The sequence below is a fragment of the Aptenodytes forsteri genome, unplaced genomic scaffold (assembly GCF_000699145.1).
Source record: "Aptenodytes forsteri isolate BGI_AS27 unplaced genomic scaffold, ASM69914v1 Scaffold270, whole genome shotgun sequence".
Taxonomy (NCBI): domain Eukaryota; kingdom Metazoa; phylum Chordata; class Aves; order Sphenisciformes; family Spheniscidae; genus Aptenodytes; species Aptenodytes forsteri.
Genome location: NW_008794631.1, coordinates 1,384,511 through 1,410,594, shown reverse-complemented (window position 1 = coordinate 1,410,594; position 26,084 = coordinate 1,384,511). Strand labels below are relative to the sequence as shown.

At 42.2% G+C, this 26,084-nt stretch overlaps 1 protein-coding gene across 1 annotated transcript in view; it reads left to right on the top strand.

Annotated features, from left to right (window-relative positions):
* NPSR1 (neuropeptide S receptor 1) overlaps positions 1–24,098 on the top strand; it is a 63,097-nt gene extending 38,999 nt beyond the window's left edge. Inside the window, exons 3-9 of the mRNA XM_009273500.1 lie at positions 4,044–4,147; positions 4,497–4,590; positions 9,431–9,632; positions 19,488–19,564; positions 21,484–21,573; positions 23,701–23,881; positions 24,005–24,098. Of these exons, the coding sequence (XP_009271775.1) occupies positions 4,044–4,147; positions 4,497–4,590; positions 9,431–9,632; positions 19,488–19,564; positions 21,484–21,573; positions 23,701–23,881; positions 24,005–24,098 (842 nt within the window). The remainder of the gene's footprint in view (positions 1–4,043; positions 4,148–4,496; positions 4,591–9,430; positions 9,633–19,487; positions 19,565–21,483; positions 21,574–23,700; positions 23,882–24,004) is intronic.
* Positions 24,099–26,084: the final 1,986 nt, after the last annotated feature.

Genomic DNA, 26,084 nt, shown 5'->3' with positions numbered 1-26,084 from the left:
TCTCCATCTGGACATTGAGCCGTTGACCACTACCCTCTGGATGTGACCATCTAACCAATTCCTCACCCACCGGACATCACCCATCAAATCCGTAACTCTCCAATTTAGAGAGAAGGATGTTGTGGGGGCCCGTGTCAAAGGCCTTACAGAAGTCCAGATAGATGACATCTGTAGCCCTTCCCGTGTCCCCTGATGTCGTCACTCCCTCATAGAAGGCCACTGGGTTAGTCAGGCAGGACTTGCCCTTGGTGAAGCCATGCTGGTTGTCTTGAATCACCTCCGTGTCCTCCATGTGCCTTAGCATAGCTTCCAGGAGGATCTGTTCCATGATCTTCCCAGGCGCAGAGGTGAGACTGACTGGCCTGTAGTTCCCCGGGTCTCCCTTTTTTCCCTTTTTAAAAACGGGGGTTATTTTTCCTGCATGCTGTCTGATCACCTGCACAAGGCACATTATTTACTTGGTGGCCCTATGTAAAGTAACCTGTGTCTGCATGACAAATCCTCTAAAGGTGTGCAGTTGGGTCAGAGTGAGAGAGTCTGGTCCTTTGAAGAGATGGGGTAAGAAACACCCTCTGGAGCAGGCAGTGGAAGAGCAAAGGAGTGAGAAAAGTTGGTCTGATACTTGGTAGGATTGAAAAGACAAGAGAGATTTCTGAAACCTGCAGAGGGCATGAGGATGTTGTGTGGGAGAACGTTTCTATAATTAAAGGTTATTGAGAAATCTGGCTAATTGGCACACATGCACAGCTGGCTGCATCTGCTTTGGCATGCACATGCGTGTTGTGCTCAGGGCATATGCTCAGAGGAGTGCATGCTGAGCCCTTCGCAGGGATTCAGAAACTCAGCACAAAGAGCTCTTAAAGTGTACTGCTGGGGGAGAGGAGCTGAGGTTGCCAGCACAAAGAAGCTGTGAAGTTTAAACCTTGCTTAAAAGCCTCTGCAGTCACCTGAAAACCTCACTCAAAGGCTTTCAAGGGAAAGAGAGTTTCAAGTTGTCTTTAAAGCTCCCAAAGTATTTAAGGCTATAGCTATATTAGTAGGTAATGCCATGTAGCGGGAACAGACCTGTAGCATGATGAAGATGGAGCTGATATACACACTGTGCATTTGGGGGGGGCGGTCTGCTTCAGCCGAGTAAACCCCCCCATGGTCCCTCAGCCTGAGCACTGGCTGGCAACTGCATGGCGTGGGGTGCATGAGGGGCACCCCTGGAGAGCACCTTTGGGTCGAGCATCAGCTGAAGCAAAGGCTCATTCCCCTGTGGCTTCTCCATTACGTGAGCCAGTGAAGTGGGGACCATCTACAGGTTAAAAAATGCACTCCCGATGCAAACTAAAAAGCTGATGTGGGCATATGCTGGAAGTGTGCTTCTGGGCCTGCCCAAATTGCTTACACCTAGCAGGCAGCTCCAAACCCAGCATCCTGGAGACCATCAGGACACCGGCTCATCTCTTGCCTCACCTGCAGGATGCACCTCCAAAGCACTCTCCTAATGCGCTGGAAAGGGATGGCAAAATGGTGGTGAGAAGAGGGAAATGAGGAGACAGCTGAGGTGCCTTCCCTTCTCCCTCCCTCTCCTCTAGAGAGCACTGAGGTGGGTAGGAGGGAGGGCAGCCCCTGCACCCTCCTCCTCCGGAGGGAAGCTGAAACCCCGTTTACCACCTGCTTGGCGGATGCTCAGATCATCAAAAGCTGGAGGATACCCTGAGGTGAAACTCTATTGATGTGTATTACTTTGAACCAATGAATATTTCATTACTGGAGAGAGAGAGAATATGAATCAATAATTCAGGAGTAAGGAAAGGGGAAGGGATGGTTTTGAACCACTGCTCGTTTTTGAAACAAACTGTGGTTTCTTCAAAGACCACCTTGATTATATACACCTACAACCTTTTCAATAAAGTCTTAAAGCCACTATACTCATCAGAGGAATAATCATCCCTTGCCTCATCACTCTAATCAATGAGCAACATTTAATATAAGGTTTCAAACCACAATTTTCTGCTGCCTTGGGCAGGAGTGAGAGCAGAGACCACAGAAGTGCTGGTTGGAGGGGCCTTCTGGAGGTCATCTCTGATCCAGCCTCCCTCTGGAGGCAGGGGAAGAGCAAAAAGAGAGAAAACAGGGTTGGGAAACACCACGAGAGGAAAGAACAAACCAGAATTAATTGAACAATAAAGTCATGAGGAGGGAGGCAATGTAGTTACATGCAACAGCAATGATTTTTCTGTTCTAATTTCATTTCGAACTGAGCCTTGAACAAAAAGAGGAGATAAAGGATTACTGATACAGAAAAAATAATCCTAGTTTTCCAGTGAAGCAAAACAAGTTGCTTCTTCTAGAGCATTAAGCTGACATCTCAATTTCCAGCTAGAAGTAACTGGAATTTCTGTAATTTCAAAGGAGAGAGTTAGAAGAAACTGATTTTGCCAAACCCATACCCATTTGCTTGGAAATACTGTTTCAAACTGCTTACTGCTGAAAAAAAAAGCTTTGAAATTGTTGAAATATCTTTTTTCCAAAAGCATACATTTCAAACCAAAATCTTCTGATATGGGGGTTAGAATGCCTTTAAACTTTAGCAATAGTTTTTGAATGTGTAAAATGGTGGTATCAAAATGAAACATTTTACCTCACCACTCTAAATTTTTTAAATATGGGTTGAAGCTATTTCTTTATATTACTTGGTTTTGTCCTGACAAATTGCACAAAATGTTTTCCCAACCTGCTCTCTCCCTTTGTGGTAATCTGTGCAAGAAGAGCAACATGCTGTGTTACTTGAAGCGGCAGAACACTGGATTGATGCACATTTTCTTCCATGAACAGCACTTAAAACATTTATCCTGTCCTACAGGGAGAGAACTTTTTATTAACTTGGTTTTAAAGACAAAACTTAATATCGCCCATATGTCCAACAGCAGTACCAGTTTTTGCAATTCCTTTGTAAAACTTGCATCTCTGTGAGTGCTCATTTGTTCAATAAGAAGCAGAACAAAGGCTGGAATATCTCAGATTTTCTAAAAAAAAAAAAAGAAAAGATGGCCTGAGGTGTATTTCTTTTGGTGAATGCAGAGTACAGGAGAAGTACAGGCATAAGTAGGTCAACTTTAAGCTGACAGGGCAGGGTTAGTCATTAAATAATTAAGTTTGCGAATAAAATCCTGACAACTTCAGCAGCATTTGGATTTCACTTCAGGTGCTTTCACAGGAGACATATTTCTTTTTACAGTGAAATAAAAGACAAAGAAAAAAGGACATTAAATAGTTCAGTATTTGGCACAGCTGGGATCAAGCCGACATACTTAGACACTAACCTACAGCTTCTCCGATGCTATATTTTATCCACACCTCATGGATAAACCTGGGGGCCCTTAGCAGGCAGCGGTGAGCCCAGCATGCTGCAGGATCAGGCCCACCAGGCAGTCTCCTCCATGTCTCTCATGAACAAGCCTGAAATGTTTAGGTGTATGTGGGATTAACACCCATAGGTGATTTTTTATGCAGCTCTACTCACAGAAAGCAAATTGTTATTTGAGAGGGAATTGATCTCAGTTCTAATTTTAGACATCTTTGGTATAGATGCGGCTATAGACCAGGGCGTGCATCCAGCCTAGGGCTGACGTGGCCATCTCAGCTTGTCACTTCATGTCCCTTTATAAGCAACGGAGAGAAAATGCACTTTAAGGGTGCAGTTCATCCGACCTGTTTGCAATGCCAGCCAGGCTGAACCCCAGCCCAGAGGGCAGTGGCAAGTCGTGCTCGTGAGAAACCAGCTGTGGGCTCCAACGCTTAGAGGAATCTTGCCTTGTCTGTCTGAATGGATTGGTGTTAAATTAAGAGAACAAGAAAATAAATACACAAAACTTCAAGTGTTTTCTGAGGCTTTCCCAGCTCCTCTAGTATCCTGGGCTGACTGACTGTGGCATGGCTGCCCTCAGGACTGGGGGAGCTGGCACATCCCGAGAGTCATACCTGCCTCTGCGGCTCACCTGCAGCCATGTGTTTGTTTCTTTTAATGCTTCTTCAGTTAATTTTCTTTGCAGATTCATTCACAGGACTCATAAACATAATGACTGACATCATTTGGCGCTACACTGGAGATTTCATGGCTCCTGATATTGTTTGCAGAGTCGTTCGCTACTTCCAGGTATAGAAACCTTGGGCTCCCCTGTATGCCCAAGCTCGCGTGGCTTTGTGTCCCCACAGCAATAAACCCTAACAAAAATGCTGTATAGACTTTTTTCTAGCATCAGAAGTGCTAAGTGCTGAAAGTATTCATTTACAGTTGAAACACTTTTAATTAAAGCATATTAAAACTTTTAAATTTTGTGGACAAGATAAAGGAAAAAGATCTGGGTGAAAATACAAGTTTTTTTTTTCGTTTTCTTTTCTTTTTCAGTAAAAGTTTTCAAATATTCCTAGTTCAGTGTTCTTGCTGACATTATTTTCTGCAATAAATGTGTCTCAACTGCTGCCTCGTATACCTTCTGCCCCAGGTGGTCCTTCTATATGCCTCGACTTACGTCCTTGTGTCACTAAGCATAGACCGGTATCATGCCATAGTTTACCCAATGAAGTTCTTGCAAGGAGGTAGGAGAATTTCTGTACCTTGCTATTGCTATGGATATTGTTGGATAGTCTTTTAGTTTCAAAATTCTTAAGCTTGTTGCCACGAATTATTCATTCCTGCTGTAGCAACATTTGGACTCTGTTACAGTTTTCCAAATGGCAAAGGAGCTGTGGTTTTGAGATTTATTAAGCTGCACTTAGCCCTCAGCAGTTTTTATAAGCATTGTGTTAGCAAAGAATGAAATGACATTCAAAAAGTATAGAGGTTTTCATTATCTTCCAGCATTTTGAGAACGTTATTATGGGCAAAATCTATTCCTCGTAGAACTATACTGGCTCTAGGAGCTGCAACAGCTATATTGTCTATTTATTCACACTAAAAAAATAACTTGGACAGAGAATGCAGTACTGAGAACTCATACAATAGTTTGATAAGAGAACTTCAAAAGCTGTAGCATATAAGTTTGGATATCTATTGTTTCTTGTAATTTCTTCTATTTGTTATTTTTACAGCACTCAAATATATCCTGTCTGCTTAGCAGTACAATTTAAAGAACATGATTTCTTTCCTGCAGAGCCTAAAGTGGGACGTTAAGTATGTTGCACTGAGTGAATAAACAGAAATAGCCGGTGGGGAGGAAGGAGAACAGTTACAAGAACCATGAGGTCCAGAAGACGCACTTTAATCAGATGCAAATATCATTCTTGTTTTGGAGTAATGATGGCTTTTGAAAGCCCGCTCTATTCAGGGGATCAGATTAATGGTCCTTTCTGGCCTTAAAAATCTATGAATCAATCACAGCCCAGGCAGTGGTGCAGCTTTGGCAGATGTTAAGGTCTGAAAACTTCAAATACCTTGTGAAATTTAGCCTCATATTCCCCAGTGTGCAGACCAACTTTTTCAGACCAGGGGATTGATACCAAGGTTTTCTCAGCAGGCTTTGGGACGCACGGCGTGCTCTGCAGCTCCTGCCCACGCTGAGCTGGGCTGGGGAGGGCTCATAAACCACCTGAAGCACCGACTGCCGGCTGAGTGGGACGAGCTGTGAGGCAGGCTCGCTGACATTTCGTCTTCATACGTGGTACAGGAAAAGCAGCACTTGTTAAATTACTGCCTGGGCCTAGTAAAGAATTTGGTGGTTAATCTTTGCAAGCCACTTTGAGGCTGAAAAAAAAAATCCAAACTACCAAGCTGCCTCAAATCTTTATAAAAGCCTTTTCCTAACTCAGTCCCATTTCCTATACTTATACCGTAAAGTTTTTTCTTTTCTTTTTAAGACTGGAGAAAAGCAGACGTTGCACCCAGCCGAGGGGCAGCAGAGCCATCAGCTGGGTGCAGCTCTGGGGGAGACACAGGCCACAAGCAGAGATAACGCTGGCAAAGCCCATCTGCCTCTGGCGAGGGCTGGCTACACACTGATGGACAAGCAAAGACCATGTTCAAAGGGAAAAAGGAGGCAGCTCTAAATTCAAAAGAACTATCTAAAGAGGTATATTTACCATAGCAACTTCCTGGAATATACATAAATATTCACCTTTTGCACCCAGCTATTCCTAGCAGAGGTGCCATGTGGGGGGCTTTTGAAACGCCCTCTTAGCTGTTCTGCAGGCAGAGAGCAAAGAGATTTACGAAACTTTGTCATTGGTGTTGACACAGAGAAACTTTAAAAACCATTCTGAGTCAACTTGTGGCAAATGTCTTTCCAAAATGAAACACTCATCCCCCCAAATCCTTCAATCAAGAAACAAAAGAGTTGTTTCCTCTTACCAATTTTAAAAATTATGTTTCCATGTAGCCTTGAAATATCATTTTGGAAAAAAAAATCAAAACTTTTGCTTTGAAAATGTTGAACAACTTTTTCTTTTTTAAATTGCTGTTTGGTTACTAGCCTCAGGTCATGTTAAAAAGCATTTGCAATGAGCTGTACTTTGCATGGCTTCTAAGAAAACAAATGTCAACAGTTAAATATTTTATACTCACTTTGCGAATACATAAACGACCACAGAAAGTGCAGGATGTGGAAGAATTATGCATTCTAATCCTAACGCTTTTACTGTATGAGGTACCTAATTCAATAACCAAAAGGGTCATTAAAAAAAAAATTGTAAAATAAAGATTGAAAAGAAAAGAAACTGAGAAGTTATAGCAGAAGACATTTTATGAATGTTTCACCATGTTGAAAAGGTATATGCAAACAGTATACAAACTAAGCAACAGGCGACAACGGAACTGCTTAAGTAAATTACAAAACCCAAGTAGGTGTAAACTGTCCCTTGCGTGGCTTTGGGCTGCAAACGATGCTAAAGTCCATCAGATCAATATGATTCTGGAACAGCTCGCTCTCTCTGGATTTAAAACCTAACTTTAAAATGGCACTCACTTTATAGAAGGATTGCATGGTAGCAGGGAGCAAAACTCCTCACAAGAGGTGCCTCCCCGTCACATGTTGCTGGGAGCAGGCAGATGTGCACAAAACCACTGCCGCAGCACACGGATGGCGGAAGCGGAGCAAAGGGGACGGTGACATGAAAATGTCCTTTAGGAGAGTCAGTGCCAGAGCTCACGACTGAGAGTCCCGCTCCAACCCCAGGTGTTAGTCTTGACCACCCCAGTATGAAAAACTCTCCATTTAAAGAACAATATTGTTTTTAAAGGAAAATACTGAGACTGGCTGAATAGAATATCATATTTCAAAAGCTGTTATTTATTTGATTCCATTTATAATTGATATAGTTCTAGTTATGTGATTTGCTGGCATTTAGAACATATCAGAACATTTACAAAAAACAACATTAAAAAAAACCCTGCTTGTGAGGCAGCCAATTAACATTAGTCTGATAAAACAAAAATCTACTTACCTAGAGGCTATCAGTGCCCTGTAAAGCCCTTTAGACTAGCAAGGACATAATCTACCAAACATGAGGGACATTTAAAAACAAGATTAAATGAATATTGTAGGTAATGTTTTATAAAACACAAAAATAAAATACCACTCTTGCCCAACCCAAATTGCCCACTTGTCTTCAAATTAACAGCGTCACTACACAGTGCAAAAAATGAAGTATATTATCCAAGTACGATCTTTTCCCCTTAGAAATAGACACGTGGGCTCCACTGAGGCTTGTATGTATGTAGTTTAAGTAGCTAGCTCACAATCAAAAAGCCCTTTCTGTGAGGAAATATTTTGTGAAACTTACTCTTAATACTCCTTTTGCTAAGTTTATTCTGTTACGCTTTGGTAAACTTTACAGTTCTCCTTTGCCTGTGCAATGTTTATAGACTCGATCTGACCCTCTCACTTACGTAGATGTCATCAGAGTTCCCTTAAGCCCTAGATTAGCAAGACCGTATTTTGCTGAATGTGGGTAGCATTTAAAAATGAGCAGGATAAGTGAATATTTGCAACTGATATTTTATAAAGCTTAAAATTACTTTTTTGAATGTTTCTCCCACATGCTTTTGTATTGCTCTTTGAGCTTCAAGGAGGAAAGACATTCTTCTTGACATGCATAATTTAAAGCAATTTTCTATTTCACACACAACCTCAGGTATTTTGTAGGACAATAAAGTATTTCAACACCAAAGCTTCCCAGATCAAAAAAATCTGTCCCCATCTGTTCCTCATGATCTGACTCAGGAGGAATAACTGCTGCTGAGAATCACTGGTACTCCACAGATCAGCCCTTTCCCCCCCCTGCCACTTTTTGGCTAGAGCAACATGGATTTTAGCCAGAAGATTCAGATTTGTGAAAACAAAAGCCTTGGGGCTGTTTGCTCCAACCCATTGATTTTTACAAAATACCATGGGTGCCACCAGGCATCATTTGATTTCCCACCAGTTTTCCCCACTTGGCAGCGGACGAGGCCAGAAGTCGAGGGGAAGCAGTAGCCCAAACATGCCAAGCGTTTTGGGATCCTTCAGCTCCTGATCTTCACCATGAGGTCCAGCAGGATCTCCTAGTTGATGTCTGTTGTGGCAGATAAAACAGGGCTGAGCACTTGAGCACCAGCCCACCATCATCTGCCCTGTCTCACAGTTAGCAGTCCACCCTTGGCATGGCTTGGGCATATGCCCATCAACAGGAGCTGGGTTTGGTCCCCGCCATGATGCAGAGAACTGCAGGAGATGCCCAGGCCCTCCAGGACCATGTTTCTTTGGGGCAGTAGAGTTGCAGCTGGAGTTAAAGGCAGCTGGTTGTGCAGTTTTGTTCTGATCCTGAACTGAGGCATTTTCTCTTTCCTGATAGGAAATGCTTTGTGAGCTTTCTCACTACAAGGTGCATCAAAATGTTTAATTTCCATTCCAAGGAGGACATTTCCCTTGCCAGTACGTCCAGTACGCTCTAACCTAGTTTATGTTTTAAGTAACCCTTCCCAGTCTCAGCCTTCCTCTGTTATCTGTAGCACAAGGGCTCCTTCTTCTTTTCTGTCTCTGTGTCCTTCTACTGACCGCCACTTTGCTGTGCCAGGGTAAGAGCGTGCAGTGGGGCAGGCCTGAGGTCCTTTGCATTCATTCATGATGTTGTCTTGGTGGCATAGAGGAACTATTTACATCTCATGTTTCTGACTTGCTGACCCTGACCAGTGCCTTTCTCATAGCGTTTCAGATTCAATGGGCCCTTAGCATCTTTAAATAAAACATGTAAAATACAAGCCCATAAGGACATGACTTTTTATAATGAGAAAGAGATGAAATCCCCATTCTCCTTTGTAGTCTTTTCAGCATCAGCCGGCTGCAGCCCAAAATTCCTTTTCTTCACCCGGTTTCCTCCTCCTCCCTGACTTTCTGTCAGTACTGCTACGAGGGGCCAGTCACTCCAGCACCCCCATTAACACCGTCTGTTTGACTCTGTTGCACAGAAAGACAGGCGAAAGTTCTTATTGGAGTGGCCTGGAGCCTCTCTTTCCTGTTTTCCATACCGACCCTCATTATCTTTGGGAAACGGCAGCTCTCCAACGGGGAAGTGCAGTGCTGGGCTCTCTGGCCTGATGACTCCTACTGGATACCCTACATGACAGTGGTGGCTTTCCTGGTGTACTTCATTCCTCTGATCATTATCAGGTAAGCCTGAACCGCAGTCAGCGAGCGTGTGGTGAAAGCTGTCAAGTGTGCAATCAGCTTAATGCTTTAATTTCTACTCATTCATTATGATTTCATTTCCACACCTGCCTTATAGCTGCTTCGGTTTTTATCACATAATGCACGGGTCGCTGTACTTGCCCTGGGGCAAGTACAAGTACAAGTACAAGTACAAGTACATGAGGTAGCCAGAAACTAACTAAAATATTAATAGCCAGAAACATTTTCTCTGAAAGAAGGACTGAATCTCTAAGTGTGTCCACTTATCTCCACAGCTGCAGGCTTGAAACATATCTTTATAAATCCAGTATGAATGTCTAGCTATTATGACAAAACATAATTTTAATAAAAGAACAGGAAACCACACAATGCTAATTAAACTAAAATATGCTTAAAGTGCTCTCAAGTTTCATAGTAGCGGAAGAGTGTTTCTTCACCAGGATCAGAAAGAAATCTCCAAGCTTTTGAAGCTGCCAACCACTCCTAAAATACGAGCAAATAAAATTCTTCCTGTTTTGTAACGGGAAACCTGAGTTGCAAATATTTGAGACTGATTTGCCCAAGATCACAAAGATGATCTGCAGCAGAATCTATTTTAAACTGAGGTCAAAAAATATCCCAGACTGTGCTTAGTGATCAGTGAATTTTATTGCCTCCCTCTGGGGTGCTGCCATTAGCTGCTGTTAAACAAAAATTATCTAGCCATGAGGAGCTACCAATGCAAAGGACAGTCAAAAACCAATGTGGAACGGGAGTGTGGTTTCTTAACTGCCTTGAAAGGCTGCCGGTGGCAGTAACTTGTTCTCCGAGCCCTTTCCTTTCTTTCCCTTTTATTCTCTTCCAGTAGCAAGGTTACAATAGGATTTCTTGATGTTCATCTCTTCTTCTTTGTGGCAAAGAAGACTTGCTGGGACTCCTTTTTTTCCCCATGATTTGGTGACACGCTGTTTGGGCTGTGAGAGAGGAACTATGTTTGCCTGTCCCTTGGACATCTCTCTTGGTCCATCTGCTTTTCCAGCAGGTGATGAGCCATGAGTCTCTGTTGGCTTCCTGCTCATTAGCACCCCAGGTGAGGGGGGGTGGGGGTGGGGTGATCTTTTCTAGATGATGACAGGAATGGCTACATAAGCTAAATAGTAAAGATCGTGTCATGGTTTTAGTTCCTCTCCAGTCGAGTTGTGCCTTGAAGTTTCTTCCTGTTTAACTACGGAGATTAAGTTCTGCAGCTTCTAATGGCAACCAGTTTATCTCTGATAGAATCAAAACCACATGGCGCTTGAATTCATCTAGCTGACTTTTTGATACAGATTCAACATTGACCAGTGGTGGTCTCTCCCTAGAGAGAAGGGACAATTTTTATGCTTTGCTCATAACACATCAGTTTGCTAAACCTTCCATTTTTGCGCCAGATTGCACAGATATAACAAACAAAATCATGAAAAGTTCTCCTGAAAGAAAGGACATGATAGCAATAGAGAAAAACTACACCCAGATTCTCCAATTGCTCTTCCTTCCTAGACAGGATCATTTCTCTTTGTATGTTTTCCTGAATCTTAAAACCAGACTAGTTTTAAATAAACCAAAAAATATTCTTGGGAATATGTAAATAAAAATGTGGGTGGATCTGCAGCCCAGCTGGCAGCAAAATGGCAACCAGTTTATCTCTGATAGAATCAAAACCACATGGCGCTTGAATTCATCTAGCTGACTTTTTGATACAGATTCAACATTGACCAGTGGTGGTCTCTCCCTAGAGAGAAGGGACAATTTTTATGCTTTGCTCATAACACATCAGTTTGCTAAACCTTCCATTTTTGCGCCAGATTGCACAGATATAACAAACAAAATCATGAAAAGTTCTCCTGAAAGAAAGGACATGATAGCAATAGAGAAAAACTACACCCAGATTCTCCAATTGCTCTTCCTTCCTAGACAGGATCATTTCTCTTTGTATGTTTTCCTGAATCTTAAAACCAGACTAGTTTTAAATAAACCAAAAAATATTCTTGGGAATATGTAAATAAAAATGTGGGTGGATCTGCAGCCCAGCACTAGCAGCAAAAAGAATAAACACACAGAAGAGACAAAAAGTAATTTAACTGTGCAAAAGAAATGGCACTAGAAAACTTTGAGGCTGGCTGTTACTATGAGAGGAGCTTTCTTACAAATTTTCCCAAGTAGCTAGGAATCAGGAAATTCTAGCCAGCATCTTAAGTCATTTAGGAAAAAGGCCCATAGCCTGTCCAGTTATCAGTCATTCCACAGGTGTGTGAAACATCTCTTTCACACTCAAACTTACAGATTCTCACACTTTCTATTACAGATCAGCCACTCCTTTTTACATGGCATATATACTTGTTTGGCAAGAGAAGGCAAGCTACGTAGCAACAAATTTTTCAGAGCTGCTGACATTATGCTCCCCTCCTCCCTGCCAAAGGAAGATATTCAAACCAGATCAGCTCTGCGACTTACTTTACAGTAAATCCCCAAAAGCAACAAGGCGATGAAGACATGAGGGAAAGGGAAAGTCAGTGAAACTGGCATTTCATGAGATTGCCCTGACAGCTGAGACATGAATTAAGCATCCTAAAATTTTTGCGGCTTTAGCCTTAAGCGACTTTCACATGGGAAGTTTATGGCAGGACAGGAACTTAAAACACGAGCCTCGGAGCCACAGGGCAGAGCGGTGCCCATGGCCTGCCCAAACACGTTCCTGGTTTCCAAACACTGACACAAATGCTCCCACGTCCTTGCCAGGAGAAGTCAAATTCTTGACAGATCCTAAGTGGTACCAGGCACTGGGAGGAGGGAAGGGGGGTGAGCCAGGGAAAGATTTTTTTGCGCCCATTTATTTCTAGTTGTCAGTGATACTATTTTCTTCAGAATAGAGATTGTCTAAAACCATATAAAAAGAGGATTACCACCAGGGCAAGGTCAGCAGAGACATTATGAACAAATGCCATGCAGTTTGGAAAGAACTGGCTATTTTTTAGAACATTTTTTCAAGTTTCAAGCACACAACTGAAGGTTGCAACTTCCCAGCTGATGCATCTATAAAACACCTGTCAACATAGCCTCAAGGCGTGACATCCATTTCTTTAAAATTTCTTGGCAGTCCAGAAGTTTAAAGCTAATCCACCTAATGTGGCTGCAGCATATAAATACTCTGGTAAGCAGTTTGCAGCCAAAGAATGGCAGGAATGGCTGTTAACGTCTTCAGGGACTCAATTTCTCTGCAAAAGTTTCGTTCCACTGAATACTTTCAGATGCACAGTAGGTTTGATGACAAACAAGATGCTGTTTCATAAGGGTGAGTGCGAGAGATCACTTACATTGTAGTTGTGTGTCACTCTGTCAAACGATTAATTATAAAACTGACAGGTGTTATTTAGTAAATGAAGGAAGGCATTTTGTGATTTTTTTAATTTAATGGTCTTTAGCTGAAGATGTTATTAAAAAAGGCCACAGCATAACGATGGAGAGACGATCCATAAATGTGTGACTGAAAAGTCAAGGATCGGTATCTAAGAAGCCGGGAATACGAGTAAACCAGAAGCCAAGGCACGCACCACACTTACTGAGGAACTGAGACAGGGTGCACTCAGAGAAAGAATAAGACCTTTTCTGCAATAATTCATTTTGTTTGCGCAGCTACTTTATTTTCTCTGCCGAAGCACTCATTTAGCTGCATGGCAGGTGCCTGACGCAAAGTGGGACACTGGCTGGCGGAGTTAATTCTTAATTAGTTCTGCCGCCTGAATCTGCTGAAAACCTAACCTCTAGAGCAAAGCAGTTCACTGATGACAGCACTTTTTCTGGCGCAGTTCATCCGAAGTGCATACAAAGGATAAAATTTTACTTTTCAGGTGCAGGACTTAATTCCACACTAGATAACGCCGCTTTGGCTGAGTGGTTTTCACTTGCTACAGTCCAGGTACCATCATCTTTTAAGCTTCTCTCATCCATCCCTCAGCTCTCTCGGCAGAGCTGATTTCACATGTTCCTGACGCAGCCTTCAACTAAGTCACAGGAGTTGTGTTATTCATAACACTGCAGCCCGTGGAATTAATTATTTAGCTGATAACCTTATGCTAAGCCTGGAAAACCCTTCCACCGACAAGCCAATCCCCCAGACGTGGTGTGAGAAAACCCTATAGATTCCAAGCCAAAACACGAACCAGAAGAAAACAACAATCTGTCCCTTTTTTTAAAACGTATATATAAAAAGGCAATCTATGAACAAAACTGCAACAGCCCTGAAAGATTTAAATACTTGGTAGGTCTGTTCCCACCACTTCTTCACAACTGGAAAATCAGCAATCAGTTATCAAACAGCTCGTGGTTTTGTGGTGAGTTTTTTATCTGATTATAATACAGACGATCAAGACCTGAATAATGAAAAGAGAATGAAAAGCTCTGATTAGATTTTTAACCCAAGTGTGTGGTTATCTTTGAGAGCTGAGAAAAGGGAAGAATATTTGTTCTTTTCATGTAAAAGCTCCCCTCCTCCCCACTGTCTCAGTGTCGGTCAGGGAGAGCTACAGATCCTGCATCAGGTTCTTCTTTACAGCGCTTAAAAATTTGGCCTGTTCTTCCCTCTTATTTAGACTTAGTTGATATTGTCAACCTACCAAAACCCCCAAAATTTAGAAAAATTAGTTAGGCAACATGCAGTAACTAGTTCTCTCCTGTTCTGGGACAAGTGTCATCAGCTATAACCAAAGCCATTTCTCTTACACCAAGATATGCCAAGCAGTATCACAGCTCAAACAGTAGCTGTGATAGTTGAATATCTCTGGGGCGTTGCTGAACAGAGGTTAAATATGGGTCAAATCAAGATTACAGACATCTCTCTTGCAAATATTTGCACCTTGGCCCCTCAGGTCCTGTGATGGGGAGACAGGAGAGCTACTGGGTTTCTATTCTGTATTGCTGCTCTGTGCCAAACCATAATTGTAATCTGGCACTTGAGTATCCAGAAATTCAGAGTCGTTTTAGCTGTTATTCACGATTGCCAGATATATTTTTTATATTTTAACCTGATAAATGTAATACATAGGCATTTATCTAATATAATTCTAAACTTGGGTTAAAAAAAATTGCAAAAGTTGCTCTTCAAGCACAGAGGAAAAAATATCCATCTGCTGTTTAAAATGAAAACTCCAAAGAGAACATTTGCTTTGGAGCAGCAGAAAAATAATTAGAAGAGAAAAAACAGAATCAGCTAAAAGGAAAAATACGGAACTAAACCCAAGACATCGCAATGAAATAAAAAATAGATTAAATAAAGCTATTTACCTTGGCCCCTCAGGTCCTGTGATGGGGAGACAGGAGAGCTACTGGGTTTCTATTCTGTATTGCTGCTCTGTGCCAAACCATAATTGTAATCTGGCACTTGAGTATCCAGAAATTCAGAGTCGTTTTAGCTGTTATTCACGATTGCCAGATATATTTTTTATATTTTAACCTGATAAATGTAATACATAGGCATTTATCTAATATAATTCCAAACTCGGGTTAAAAAAAATTGCAAAAGTTGCTCTTCAAGCACAGAGGAAAAAATATCCATCTGCTGTTTAAAATGAAAACTCCAAAGAGAACATTTGCTTTGGAGCAGCAGAAAAATAATTAGAAGAGAAAAAACAGAATCAGCTAAAAGGAAAAATACAGAACTAAACCCAAGACATCACAATGAAATAAAAAATAGATTAAATAAAAGCTATTTGTCTGAATTGAATCAAATAAAGGGAATAAAAATACCATTAATAAAAATACCAAAGGTCATTTTTTGAGCTTGATTCAGTGAGCACAATCCTTTTTGCCTGCGATTTCCATTTCTAAATAAAAAAGCCTAGATCTTGCACATATGTTCTAATATCTGCCCGTCTATTAACTTACCCATTACGCATGCCTACAATGGTTTGTTCAGGTGATGTTACATATGCCTTTTGTCTTTGGATAAATAGTGCTGTAAATTAGCTACCATAAAACACAATCCAGCTGCATCACTTTGCACAAATAAAGTACAAGGAACAATAGGCAATGCTGGATGATAAATACAAGCAGTTAGCAGGGAGCTTAAATGTACTTTTTGCCATGGTAAAGGCTCATTTTACTAGTAAATACTGAGGTTGGGTGGGACGCTATCATAATGCAATCATTAATTTAAAAAAAAATAAAAATCTCTGTTTAAAGAGTGGGCAGATCAATAACTCTTATGATTATTAATAATAACACGTTGCTTTACCAGAAGACATTTTATTTTCCAAAACAAAAGCGATCTATGAATTAAAACTAAAGACGGAGTGGGACTGTTCATGGTAGCATTTGTGTAACTAACCATAAGTTAGTTATTTACATGAACAAAGAATGCTGTAATTACCAATGGGGTCATATTAAACAACACCATTAACTAATAACATGCTACGATGAACATGCATCTCAGTCCTTCAGAATTTGGATCAAGCTAAATTGCTTTTGGACATGCAACGAATTTAATTTGCTGAGATACATCCACAGTCTGAACCATATTCTTGTATTTTCCTGCCACCCCTCCAGATATGCCTCTTAATAGGGCTAGAAAAATCACTGCGTTTTCAGATCAACAGCATGTCCTTTCTATCCTGTGGTATTCAAAGCCTGAGCAGCTCCTTCTCAAAAAGGCTTGGATTATTTTTCCATCCAGGTTTGACTACTCCACCTGAGCTCTTTCTTCCCTTTCTTTAGTCTCTCACCTGCAAATAATGGGCCACAACAACTCATATAGTATTTTAGTATCATAGTATGCATTAAAATGACTACAGCACATGTTTATGTAGCTGCCAAGGATCCCCAGTGAGGGCTGGAAGACCGGCGCACTACAAACTTACAGACACAAAGAAACCTGACAACATCTAGACCTAACAAACTGTACGTCACATCACCAGCTGCTTTCAGTGGAGACAAGAGCAAGCAGCATGCAGGCATGTTACATGTGTTGGAAAATGAGGTTTGTGGCAATGTGTACGGTGTGCTTTTACCTCTTGGCAGTGAAGGCTGAGTAGCTTGATGTCGAGAGGAAGGAAACAGAGATTACCATACGGTCAGAATGGTGCAGACCGTTGCCGAACACCCTCCTGTCCATCTGAACACCAGTTGTCATCTGTCCCCCGGTACTCTTTGCTCATCTGCCACTTCATTTTCCACCCAGTGGGAATTTCTTCCCACCCTTTGAGATGTCACCAGCCACCACGTCCTCCTCCAGCCACCTTTAACAGAAAGACAGAAGCTACAAATGCATTCTGAAAAAAAACTGCTTTTCCCTTGTAAGAAAAATACAACTTCTCTTCCATAAGTACTCTCTTTTTATTTCTGTGCCTTTTATGATCTTAAGCTTTGGGTGACACATTTCTGGAAACTCCAGTTTCTTAGCTCCATGTCAGCATAGCTGGGGGGGGGCGGAGATTAGGCGCTAATAAGATCTGGAGTCCCAGAGACATCAAAGCATAAAGGCATAATTGTGGCTGGCAAAACAGTTGCTGGGAAGTGTACCTAGCATTACAAGTGACTCGTCTTTCCTGACACCCACCCTGAGCAGCTTTACCCCACCTCTGGTCCCCTCCCGATAAGGAAGGCTCCAGTGGATCCAGCTATAGAGAAAAGAAAGATGAACACTAGTACAAATCCACTATGTTGGCAGCACTTTAGAAGCCACCGGATTAAATCAGGAATTAAACTTTCCCCTGGACTTCTAAAAATTAAGGATTCAAATGAAACAGCATGTAATCTCATACGTGAAATGCCAAGTGAAGAAGAGAGCTGCTGTAACTGCATCTGGTGAAAGGGATGCTCCTACCAGACTCTGCAGTCAAGAGGGCAGGATTTCTGGGGTCGGAGGGAAAGCAAGTGAGGAGCCTGACTTTGTATTTCAATCCTTAGCTGGAAGTAGGGAGTCTGAATATTTTGACTATGGATTCCTTTGTCCTGATGCTTAGGCAACGCTGAGTGTGTCCTGCTGGACACATGCAGGTCTGCCTCAGAGGGGATATTGTTTCAACTGCAGATAAAAAGGTCAGGCTAGAGATAGCAGGCTAGGGAGAAAATAGAAACAGGACTTTTAGGAGCTGGCTGGAAATTTTCTTGAGATGACAACAATTATCATTGCAATACATTCTTATTCGTTGGAACAATCAAAGGAGAAATGATACGTGAATTTTCCACCATTGTCAGTACAAAGTACAAAGGAACTCTCAAGTGCACCAGCTGATAAATAAACAGGTTCTTGAAAAGCCAGGAGATAAAAGGAAAATGTTCAAGTCAGCTGGGAGCCACGCTGGACCTTTGAAGGGATTAAGGAGGGCAAGCTGGAGTCCATGGCAGATGCATGCAAAACCCTCACTGGACAAGTACGCTACTGCTCTGCTGCACAGCTCGGACTTGCACGTTGAATTTCCAGCTCTCACCTATTGAGCCTGGAAACCAGATGGCTCAAACTTCCACAGAAAGGAAACCTCCAAGGCACACAAATACTGCCTTTGCAAGCGTGTCTAGGAATTGAGGGTGCTGTAGGAAAGGCTCGTGTATCAGTCTGAAAGCTCTAATAAGAATAATGTCTCTTCTGATAGTAAAAATAAACCACATGATAGTAAGACACGTTTTTGTCTCTATAAAACACCCTGAAATAATCTCCCTACTTGCACCTTTTTCACAGAGTCACCACTAAGGTTTATGGCGATTAATGGTCAGGCTGCCCAGGCCCCCCAAAACACTGTGGTGTATTGCAAACAGTACATGACGACTTCTGTTATGGTGCTTGGTTTTTACATCATGAAAACATGGCAACCCAAGTGCATTAGCTGAAATATTTTTAAATTATTTTTGTCTTCTTTAGCAGATTAAAAAGGAAAACACTGGTCAAAAGTATGCTGTTGCTTAGTGATTTTAGCTGCACATTATGCATGCTTGCAGGAGAAAAGGCAGACAGAGCAAGGCCTCGGGGGTTTTTTATGTAAACTGCTGAAAAGGTGACATCCTCATCCAGGATGTGGGTTCAAACAGGTCTTCAGCTTGAAGGAATTATTTTTACCTATTCTATATTAAATAAATAAATTAACATTCTATTCCAGATTTGTTATCGCCTAGGGAAAGGTCATACCTATCTGAGGTCATTGTGGACTAGGGCACTTTTCATCTTTCCCATTAAAAGTATATGTATATCCCCCTCTAAATATGCAAATTGTGGTGGATCTGGCCTTGAATCATCTAACTCCTCCCACCTACCTGATAATTCTGTCTTCCTTGATTTCCGTCCCAGGACCTTGATACCTTAAAGTGAGCACCGCGGTTTTTAACTGCATTTCTCATGGATCTTGCCCCTGTCAAATTCCCCAGGGTACCATTTTATTTGTCGGCTTCATACTCACAAAGTAACACCAAAACAGAAGTGTACACACAGCAAAACCAGGTCCCTCCCCTTGCTTCTCCCATTTCAGGGCTAGTGTCCTGGGGCTGGTACCCAGGCAGATTTGGCCTCAGCTAGCTCAAAATCCCCAATGAGCTCTTGCCTGTGAGATCTTGGCCAAATCACTGCATTCCTCTGAGCCTCAGATTTGACATCTGCAAAGCCAGGACAACGCTAATGACTTACATGGTGAAAACTCTTCAGATCTGCTTCTGAAAATTACTACAGGAGAGTGGTATTTTAGTTATTATTGTTGTTGTCATTATTATTCCTATGCAGTCCCATCATCCCTATGAGCTCCTTACACATAGATAAGTGTATTCATAGAGCACAAATAACTGGGATGTCAGTTAAATTTTCTGTGCCTCATAATACCAATGACTCTTTCCCTTCTGTAGCGTCATATACTCAATCGTGATTCGAACCATCTGGATGAAGAGCAAAGCTCAGGCTGTCATCATATCCAGCTGCCCTGGTGAGTCACAGCACACATGTGCCTCCAGCCTCGTGATTCAAATCTGGCTGGTCCCCCCAAATCCGGGAATGCCTTGACATGCAGTGTCGCGTTGGGCCCCCATCACTGCGGTGGGAATGGGGTTTCTGTAATTGCTCCTTCATAACTCTTTTTTATATTATTTACCTTCTGTCCTTTGACACTAAATCCCCTTTAGAGAAACGATGGAAAACATCTGCAAGAAAACAATTAAAAAGTAAAAAATCCTTATTCTAGAAGTTAGAATCCCTATTCCTAGAACTTTGCCCATTTCCAGAATAATTTTTTTCTAGCATATACTTAGATAACACTTTTGCTGTGTTTTCACATGCCCTTGCAAGTTTGGATTTTGGTCAAGCTCAGAAATTCCTGGCTACGGAAAGCCATAAATGAGCTGAGCTTTCCACCCCAAGACCATAAACATTTTTGGACTGTTCTGAGCTATTTTGGCAAAGTGCACACATCATTTCAAGATCTGCACTCGGCAGCTGCCTTTCCTATTAGTTATGAAGAAAAGTATGTTCATTTACACTAATGTGTTTTACAACACAACTGTAAGAGCACACAACCAGTTAGTGCAGCCAAGTGGTGAGTGGAAACACATCAAACCACAGGGACTAAGTTGCTGGTACTTGCCTGAAGCAGGATCATGGATCATGTCTGGTACAGGAGGAAGTGTCCTAATGTGATGTTGCACATATTCAGATATCCTTATGCTTGAGCAGGACTGATTTCTAATGGTCCTGCCTTCATGACAAAATCAGTATTAACTAGTCTTGAAAAAAATATCATTCTCCTCATCCAGGAGATACATTCTGCTTTATAAGTCACCAGGTGATTTCCAGTAATATTACATATGGACTAATTTCAAGCATCTACATGGGATGTTTCACTGATAACAAGCCCACATTCATTTTATTTACATTTTTTTCTTTACAAATTACACAGCCTTGATATGCTGTTTTTATAAGAGGTGCAAGAAGTCATGTACACAGAGTTATTTCCAATTACATCAATCAAAATTCCAGCCCTAAGTTTGGACTACAAGTGTTTAAAGATGTTTTGATAAAAAATTACCTTCTTGTGTATTCACTATGGTGAACCTAATTATTCTGACCAAGTAACATGAACAGCAAATTGACATTAATAATGAAATCAGGCATATTATTGTAATCATGCTGGTACTGTTATTCAAATACAGAAATTTATTCTCAGAGATATTTGTGTTACTTCAGAGGAAATTAGATCAACCAGCCTTGGTGTGAGACTGAACAGAATTTGCTTCTCAATTCAAGCCACACTTCATATCTGAAAAGCTAGTCTAACAGCATTTCATATTTCATTACTGAGTCAACATGGAGAGTAAAATGTATGACTGATTATCCAAAGCATCAAAAAGAGTAAGAGGTTAAGAAAATGAAGTATGTAGCTTTCAAAATCCTTCTGACCGAAATGCAGTTAAAAGTGAACAGGTAGTCTATTTTGCCAGATTGTTTCTTTTCTTTTCTTAATTATAGCTAACAGTTCCTTTCAGAAAATGTCTCCTATAACACCACTCTGGTTGCATTTTTGTAGCCGTGATGGCCCATGGTTTTTATTAGACTGATACTGTTGGGCACATATGCAGTGCTTTTCCTGACTAAGTGTCAAGGATCAGGACTACCCAGCTGCCACAATGCTTCAGGAAGATCTCTTCTGCTTACATTTCCCCTTTTGATTTTGGGTGGCTCAGGTTTTGAGCGTCCAACTCTTGCAAGTGTCCAAATTTCAGGAACTACTGAGCCCCTGCCTGACACCAGGGAAGGATGGGCTACGTATCGCTGTCCTGCCTGCAGAGGTATGTGCTGACACATCCACACAGCAGCCCTACTCTTTCACTAGCTGAACTGTTCTTTCCCCAGGTGGCAAAACCTTTGCTGGCTACACCAGTCGTGGGTTCATATCCAGGGCAAAAGTGAAAGCGATCAAGTACAGCATCGTAATTATCCTTGGTAAGTGAAAAGCCCCACAGCTGGTAGCTAGGGAGGATGCTGATGTTAGGAAGCTGGTCCTCCTCAGCTCCCTCCTCATTAGCAGATAAAGTACAGTAGATGGCTCAGAGAAGCAGCTTTAGTTAGACCCCCTGACTTGCCTTCTGTCCTTGTCCTTCCCCTCTCCTCTGGCTGATAAGCTCCTATTTTAGGCCTCTGACATAAGCCTCAAATGAAATTATATGCACAGTCCCTCATGTGCATAAAGAAAGTAAAGGAGGGACATTGCCTAAAAGGAACAAAGGAAGGGGTCATCTCCTTCCCATCCAGGCTGCCAAAAGACTTGGCAACTGAGTTTTCTTTTAGGCTTAGAGACTATGTACGGCATGTTAGGTGCTGGGGCGGTGCAAGGGAGAGGAAGGAGAGGCGAGGGATGCAGATCAATTGAATTTGATGTCAGAAGCATGTTGCCTGCCCAGGTGGGAAGAACGAGCTCTGCTTTCCCAACCAGGCAGCAGATGACTCAGTGCAGGTGTCCTCTGTCTCCCAGGGAGATGACATTATTCTGATGGAATTAGGAGTCTGACATTCTATCTCGATAAATAAAAGCAGCGTCACACAAGGCTTGTGATTAGCTGCCAGAGACAGGCATGAAGGCGACCGAAGCTATTTACTCCCAAGGGCTGACAGCCATCCCCTACCGCTAAAAAAAAGAGATCGCTCCTCTTTCCAACGCTACACAAAATTCAGATTGGATGATATTGTGGTAATAGCTACTACTGAGGTGCTTAGCTCACTGTTTAGCGGTAGCGTCTGCAGACATGAGAGAGGCCGGTGTGATTCATGCTTTTCAGAAGTTCAAGAACAGCTTCTCTGTACCTGAACTTTTCTGCGTGGCAATCAGAGAAAGCTTTTGTCAGAAGCAACTACTATCACAATGCCATCAGACGTCAAGAGCTCACCTGGATGCTCAGTATTTCAAAGGACCTTGATAATATTAGGTACCCGGCATCTCTCGGTGTGCAGGGTGCACCTAACATTCATGGATTTCTTTAAAGGCACTTAAAGTTCTGCGTGGTCAGTGCTGTGATCTACATGCTGACAATGCATATTGCTATTTTGCTGATATCTGTGCATAGGCACTGCCGGTTTGGTTACTCTAGAAAACAGGAGGGGAGTTTATCTCTTCCTTGCACATTCAGTGAGTGCTCGGCTAACTGCCAACTAAGAAATACTGATTACTGCAACAAGAAAGCAAGCATGGGGTCACTCTGCTGTCTCATTTGGGCCAGGGAGAGATCATGCATCTGATTTCACAGATACCTGTACATTTGAAACTCAGGTACTTACGGCTTAGTTGAGTGAACTGCCTGTCCCAGTGTTCCTATGTAAGTCTTTAATCAAAAGCCTTTGTGAAAGGAGATGACATAGAAATTTGTGAGGGACAGATTAATTTCCTATGTCTGCAAATAAAGGTAAGCCTATGGCCTTTTTATTTCTACCACCTCTGAACAAAAGCAGGGGTTATGAACAGTGCAGTCCTCTCTTGCCTTCCCCAAATTCATCTCTCAAATTGCAGTATAGGAATTAGAGAGTCTTCCTGCACGCTCCATATACACAGCACCTCCAACCAGCATGCCAAATGACATGTTGGTCTGCTGTAATGTGGTGTAAAAGGGTGTCATTCCTTGCTCCTGGGTGTCTAGAGCCCTTGTTTAATAGGTGTCTGTGATAGGCAGAGCTGTCACGGCACGGCACTTTGGTGGTGTGTACATTTAGATTGGCTGCTCACTGAGGGGACCATTAAAAGAGCACTTCACTATAACTTATGATGCTTTAACTGGCTACCTATTTACCCTTTATGTGTTGTGTAGTGCTCAAAAGCGCCTCGATATGTCTAGAGGGAGCACTCTAAACACTTAGAGGAACACACATAATATATTTTACAGGCATTAAAATAAAAATAAAGATAAATAAAAGCACAATCTAATAGTTATTCTCTTAAATAAGACCCTGAATAGGGAGATATATTTTTTTCATGAACAAATATTTATGTGTTATGACAGTCTCTCTCTGCGTGTGTGATTACTTCCCTAAATAGCTAAACTATCTGAAGTCAAGCTCTTCCTCTCTCTGTCTCTCTTCCAGCATTTGTTCTCTGTTGGAGCCCTTACTTTCTTTTTGATATCCTGGACAACTTCAACATACTCCCTGAGACCAAAGAGCGCTTCTACGCATCCGTGATCATTCAGAACCTGCCAGCCTTGAACAGTGCCATCAACCCCCTCATCTACTGCCTCTTCAGCAACCACCTCTGCCCCCCTTTCGAGTATCGCTCCTTTACCATCACTTTGACTATCCCCTAAGAAGGGAGGGAACACATAAGCACAGTCCCTAAACCGACTACCTGTTTTCACCTGTTTTAATTCTGACCATTCCTTTTTTTCTTTAGGGAAAGAAGAACACGAAGGCTGGGGGGAACTTTCCGGGACAGGAGTGATGGAGGGCAGGAGATGCAGGTTCTGTCCAAACCGGAATACATCTAGCGTGGGCGATGCCCTGCAAAGCCACACCGGGACCTGTACCATGGAAAGCGGAGGTCCCCCACAAGCCCCGAGCACCGTGAGCTGATGGACACTGACTGGAAAGAGCCCACACCTCGCTGCTGTTGAGCAGCACACGTGTTTTGGATCAGCACTGCAGCTTCCACAATTGCACATTGCTGGTGCCAAACTCAGTCCAAGTGGTTTGCATGCCACTGTTGTGATGGCTCATCTTGGCCCTCTGTTTTCAAGCAAGCTGTAATATATATGTATGCCAAATGGCAAAAAACAATGTAAATGGTGTCTAGTCAGTTTTCTCTCTATTTTTCAGGAGTCGCTAAAAGCCATCTACTCTACTGCATGGCTCACGTAACTGATAAAGAGTATTTACAAGTAATTACAGAGCAGGATCCCTACTTAAAATGAAAACACTGGCACTTTTCCAACGAGAACACACCACCGTCACTCTATGTAACTATATCTGAGTTTCGTACCCAACCACTTACGAAGTGACACTCAGAGAAGAGGGGACTGAAGGGCTGGGTTACTGCCTCCCACCTCTCCTGTCCCCTCTCTTCAGCTCACACCAGTCCTCCCAGCCGCACCGTCCCTGCAGCTCGTCCTCCCCTTCCCATGTGTTATTTCCCTGCTGTCCTACCTTGGTGTGTCGGTGGCATCCCAGGCTCCCTGCAGGGTTGCCACGTGACACATCCGGACAGTCATTTATTTCTGGGCTACTGTATTAACGAAGCGTCTGCCAGTCCCTCCTAGACCCCGCAGTGCATCAGGTGTGCCGATCCTCGCGTGCTTCTGTGGCAAAGGTCCTGAGCAGTCTTTTGGGGACCCTGCCCTCATTCCACCTACAGGGAGCTGTCATCCAGGGCACTTCATCAACGCAGATCAATCTTGTCACCACACAGCAGCATTTCCTTGGCTCATGCACTAAGTAAATCATCCATGTAGCTTAAATCACCCAGGGAACCATACACATCTTTAGACAATCTCAGAGCTGGCAGAAGACCCGGGTGAAACTATAAAACTCAAATTACATTTAGAAAAAAATATCTGTTGATGGTCCAGTCTTTTAAACTCATTGTAGGGTCCACAGGCCACTGGCCGTCAGGCAGAGCTTCACTGCACAGTGCCCCAAGCAGTTGGGCATCCCCTTCCCCAGCCCTCGGGGCATCCTCCCACCACACTCTTCTCAAGTTTAAGGAGAAACGTTCTCATGCAGGTTTAGCGGGTGGGTGGGTGGGTGGTATTGACTTCAATGTTCATTTTACCGCAAGGCAGCGTAAAGTTTTTGTATGATAATACACTCTAACCAGCTGTATGGCAAGTGTGTTTGTTTCCTCTTGGTAAAACAACTGCCTTCTTACTTAAGTGGAGTCAGTGTAAACAGGTTTTTTTATTATTATGATCCCTTGTAGTAAGTTTGTTTCCTGCAAAACAAGAACTATATTAAAAAAATCTTTTTTCCTAAGTAGGAGATACATAAAATCGTGGGGCTTTGTGTTCTCAGGAAAATAAATAAGGTTTCTCTTTTTATTATTATGAAGTTCTGTTATGTCTAAATTTTGGTAACAGCTTAATTAAAACCATGAATCTACACCAGCCTTTACAGCAGCCACCTTGGACAGATTGTATATAAGAACTAGACAGAATTTTTTCTTGTGGGCATATTATAACTTTCACAAAAGTAGACTGCTCGGTTTAAGCCTCATAGTGATACAGATTTTGTTTTTTAACTTTTTCATCTGATACATATACTTTTGAACAATTAATGGAGTTCGTAGACTTAATACCTGGAAATCAGATAACATTTCTGAGCAGTACTTTGATTTGCAAATTTAATATGCCTCAATCCCACTAAAATTTACGTATTATTCACTGGGGTCACCACATGAATTATCCCATCTAAATTAGGCATATGCATGAGTAAATGTAGGACTCCAGCCTTAAATGAAGTCATTACCCATTTATTTTCAA